This window comes from Nothoprocta perdicaria, unplaced genomic scaffold, assembly GCF_003342845.1.
Source record: "Nothoprocta perdicaria isolate Ctin4 unplaced genomic scaffold, notPer1 scaffold_8, whole genome shotgun sequence".
Classification (NCBI taxonomy): Eukaryota; Metazoa; Chordata; class Aves; order Tinamiformes; family Tinamidae; genus Nothoprocta; species Nothoprocta perdicaria.
Window position 1 is genome coordinate 3060553 of NW_020456087.1, and position 4779 is coordinate 3065331.

A 4779-nucleotide genomic window follows, 5' to 3' on the forward strand; every position below is an offset into this window, starting at 1 on the left:
CGCGGCGGTTCGGGCCGGGTGCCGGCGGTTCGGGCCGGGTGCCGGCGGTTCGCGCTGCAGGCGCCGCGCTCTCTTGCAGGCCCGCGCCGCTGCCTCGACATGTGCGACGACGAGGAGACCACCGCGCTSGTGTGCGACAACGGCTCCGGGCTCGTCAAGGCGGGCTTTGCCGGAGACGATGCCCCCAGGGCCGTCTTCCCCTCCATCGTGGGCCGCCCCCGGCACCAGGTAAGGCCGTTTGAATTTCGCTTTATGCCCAGGCATCTTCGGGCTCCCTCCTCATCCCACTCCCGCCCCACTGTCCCAGGTGTGTCCAGGGATTCTTCCCCAGGCTATCCCGCATGGGTCACCCTCCCGTTGCTCCCATGCAAGTCGCCCTCTCCCCCAGCTCTGGCCTCATGGGGAAGGGAATGAGCGGAGCCTTCTCCAAAGCTGTTTCCAACAGCCAGTCGTGGCCCTTATGCCACTTCCTCAACCGAACTTGGCCCAACAGAGTTGGTTTAGGGGCCCTTCCTCTCCCATCCTGGCCAGTTCTTCACCTACCAAACCCTTCCCATCAATTTTCTCCTACTTATCCCTAAAAGAGTTTGCCATTGACATTTTGTTTCTATGAATTTGTTACTGCTGAGACTCCATAGCAATAGATGAGTTTTGAGAGGACCCTGTTGATCACTAGAGAGTTTATTTTCCTCCCCAGGTTTTTGTTTGTAAACTCTCTTCATGTCTCTCCATTACTTTCCCTAATCACTGTATTGCACAGTTGACTTTCAATCAAACTGAACCAGAAAGAAGTAGCTAATAGAAAATCCATATCTTATTTAGAAAAGGTGAAAGAATGGATCRTGTCATGCACTTAAAGGGAAAAATATTTTAATATAAAATTAACATTTAAATAATGTAAGTGTCTTTTCTGGCATAACTGGTTGTATCTCTCTTCATGTGCCAGCATAGACTGGCACAGTTATTGGGGCTCCATAATGCAACCTTCCTCAGATAATAGTGTTCTACATTTTCTTCTTTAGGGTGTAATGGTTGGCATGGGTCAAAAAGACTCCTATGTAGGTGATGAAGCTCAGAGCAAAAGAGGTATCCTTACTTTGAAATACCCCATTGAACACGGCATCATCACCAACTGGGATGACATGGAAAAGATCTGGCACCACACTTTCTACAAYGAACTGCGCGTGGCTCCTGAGGAACACCCCACTCTGCTCACAGAAGCCCCCCTGAACCCCAAGGCAAATCGTGAAAAGATGACCCAGATAATGTTTGAGACCTTCAATGTGCCTGCTATGTATGTGGCAATCCAGGCTGTCCTCTCCCTTTATGCCTCTGGTCGTACAACAGGTAAATTAGATAAACAGTCCAAACTATAAAAAAAGTAATTAATTCAAATTTACAGGAAAGCTTACATGAGAACTTTTTTCTTTATAGTTACTTAATGATAACAATAACTTTTAAAAAGCCAATACACAAGAGTCTATTGAAAGAGTAATGTGAATTTGTTTGCTCTGTGAAACTGCTTCTCCTKCTAATCATGATATAAATGAGAACTGTGAAGGTAGTGTGGTTTTGCTGGTCTGAACTTGGGTAAGAGTTGAGATCTTGGGCCCAAAAGTGCCCAAGGCARTCACTGCAATACATATGCTTAGTAGTAGAAGGTTATTCAGCTGGATCTAGTATGAAACAACTGTTCGATGTGAATGCTCACACCAACAGGAATATCCATGCAGGCAAAAGAAGGAATGGACAAGGTCTATTTTTAGTATTTGGCTAAAAGAGAAAGGCAATATTTTCTACCACAGGAAAAATCCTACATATTTTATTGTCTGTGCTACTGCTTTTCACATTTGCTAGATGATTTCAGCCGCTGTCTTAATTCMTCCCCCAGGTATCGTTCTCGACTCTGGCGATGGTGTCACCCACAACGTGCCTATTTATGAAGGTTACGCTCTGCCTCATGCCATCATGCGCCTGGACCTGGCCGGCAGGGATCTCACTGACTACCTCATGAAGATCCTCACTGAGCGTGGCTATTCCTTCGTGACAACAGGTCAGTCCTATAGCGTCATCTTCYTATGATGCCCTCATTTGTGCCTTGCTCCGTGAATCTTCCTCCTCTAGTGTTTTGCTTCCCCAAACCTTGACTTGATTTCTGTTCATCTGCAGCTGAACGTGAGATTGTTCGTGATATCAAAGAGAAGTTGTGCTATGTTGCCCTGGACTTTGAGAATGAAATGGCCACTGCTGCCTCTTCCTCCTCTCTGGAAAAGAGCTATGAGCTGCCTGATGGCCAAGTCATCACGATTGGTAATGAACGTTTCCGCTGCCCTGAGACCTTATTCCAGCCATCTTTCATTGGTAAGTGATCCTGGAAAATTTGTCTTTCGTTAAGAGATCTGAATGAATCAGAAAATCTAGGAAGAGTCTCACTCCCTTTCCTGCTTCTTTAATTTGGCATAAAATCAAACGTAAATAATGAGTTACAGACTTGGTTCCTATAAAATGCTGAACTTGAGCTCAGTTGACAATTAGCTAATTCCTGGGCCCTTGATACAAGTTTTAAAGCAGGATTTAGGCTTTTAGTAACTGAAATGTGCAGTTTTAGGACATATTGCTGGTGGTAGGGACACATCTCAGAGTCTGTTTTTACACAGCTTTTGTTTAAAACTGAATCTGACTGCCCTAAGTAGTAAAGTAGTAGAGTGTCGGAGGGGAGGCAGAAATATTTGTGTGCACTCCTGTTTGACAGTGGTATGACCAAGTTGGTGACTTTGCTGTCTGCTGTAGCGGACACAGCTGATGAATGTAACAAATGCTTGTAGTGTAAGTCCTAAGCATTAGATGCAGTTGTTCATGAGCTGACAACTTTCTTCAGATCTAGTGTCAACCCTTGCAGGAAGCACCTGTTGAAACTTAGAGCTTGGAATGTGACCAACGAACATTTGCTCTTCATTTCTTCCTTACCACCACCTTCTTTCTTACCATTCAATACTAACATTCCTGTCCGTATCATGATTATGTCTTGCCTTGATGACTGTAAACCTAAACCTGAACTCCTCAATTGTTCTTCACTGCCCAACATGCAGTTACTGACCTCGTCTTTAGTTTTACTTCGACTGTTCTCATGTCTTTATTGCTGTCCTTACTGCATTCAGCTAATGGTGCTTGCGAGACTGACGTAACCTGACGCTCGTATTTTCTCTTTAATATATTTTTTCTCAAGTCTCCATGTAATAAATACAGCTTTACTTGTGTCTCTTCATCTTCGCTTACTGTGCTGTTTATCCACCTTCCTGTCCTTTGCACACACGTTGTATGATCCTTCCCTTTTCTACCAAAGGTTTGTTTCCTAAGCTAGTTCTGTAATACTTCTAAAATTTTTTTTCTATAGCATTTAATTACCAATAAGCATTTTTACAGGAAAAAAAAGATCTTCATGCTATCTCTTCACACAGATCAGAGTTGTATTTGATTTAGCTTCAGTCCCTCTTCTGGTTTACAATGTACTTACATAGTAGTTCATGTTAATAACAAGGAGAAATGCTGAGAATTCTTTTCACTAAACTGCCCATGTAACTTACTGTTTTGTCATCTTCTTTCTCCTCTAGGCATGGAATCTGCTGGCATTCATGAAACCACCTACAACAGTATCATGAAGTGCGATATCGATATTCGCAAGGACCTCTATGCTAACAACGTCCTCTCAGGCGGCACCACGATGTACCCTGGCATTGCCGATCGCATGCAGAAGGAAATCACTGCACTCGCCCCTAGCACTATGAAGATCAAGGTGAGGACTTTGAATTGGTACTGTAACGTATCAGTAAGCATGGGAAAATGTCTACATTATTGAACTGGGGTATAGGAGCAACTCAGAAGTAGCGTCTGATGCACACATTAGGAGAAACTGCCTGTAACCAGCATAATGATATTGATTGTAAGTAAATGTCAGAAAAGGGAAAACTGGACTCTAGACTTTCCTCGAAAATACTGCATATATTGTATCAGTTGCTGAAGATTATTGATCCTGATATTTTAGCAAAGTGTTTTTTTTTTTTTTTTTGGTCAGTTAAGAAAATACCTTACTATTTGGTGTGTCAGTAATATGTAATAATTGTTCAGAAATGGAATTGTTTAACTGAYGAGGATTTGCTTGCTTCTCTTTATCCTAGATCATTGCCCCACCAGAGCGCAAGTATTCTGTTTGGATTGGGGGCTCCATTCTAGCATCTCTGTCCACCTTCCAGCAAATGTGGATCAGCAAACAGGAGTATGATGAAGCTGGCCCATCCATTGTCCACCGCAAGTGCTTCTAAGCACCTTTCCTTCAATTTACCTCCCACTCAGGATGACGACAGTAACGCTTCTTGGAGTCTTCTGGCAACCCTTCCTGAACTCTCTTCAGTCATTGTACAGTTTGTTTACACACCCGTGCAATTTATTTGTGCTTCCTCTAATATTTATTGCTTTATAAATAAACGAGATCTGGGACTTGCAACCTAAAAATGATTTTGTCTTTTTTGAAGTGTATTCTTTCATTACAAAAATTAGCCTATAACACAGTGGGATTTGCAAACTCCCATCAAACCCATCAATGCCCTCACTGCACGCATGTCCTTCTAAGTGATTTTGGCATCAGGGCATGGTTTACTATTATTAAGAGTTTTTAGTTTTAATTCTGAAATTTGAAATGAAAGAGGAATCACATATTAAGGCTTATAAAGAAGTAGCCTGAAGGGTTACTATCTAGTAAGTGGGACAAGTGGAAGGRAACCT

General features: G+C 43.0%; 1 protein-coding gene across 1 annotated transcript; it reads left to right on the forward strand.

The window, feature by feature from the left end:
* The first annotated feature begins 69 nt into the window (after positions 1-69).
* Positions 70-4509, forward strand: ACTC1 (actin, alpha, cardiac muscle 1). The gene is made up of 6 exons (XM_026051890.1): positions 70-228; positions 1023-1347; positions 1892-2053; positions 2170-2361; positions 3612-3793; positions 4176-4509. The coding sequence occupies exons 1-6, from the start codon at positions 100-102 to the stop codon at positions 4317-4319; spliced, it is 1134 nt and encodes a 377-aa protein (XP_025907675.1). The 5' UTR covers positions 70-99; the 3' UTR covers positions 4320-4509.
* Positions 4510-4779: the final 270 nt, after the last annotated feature.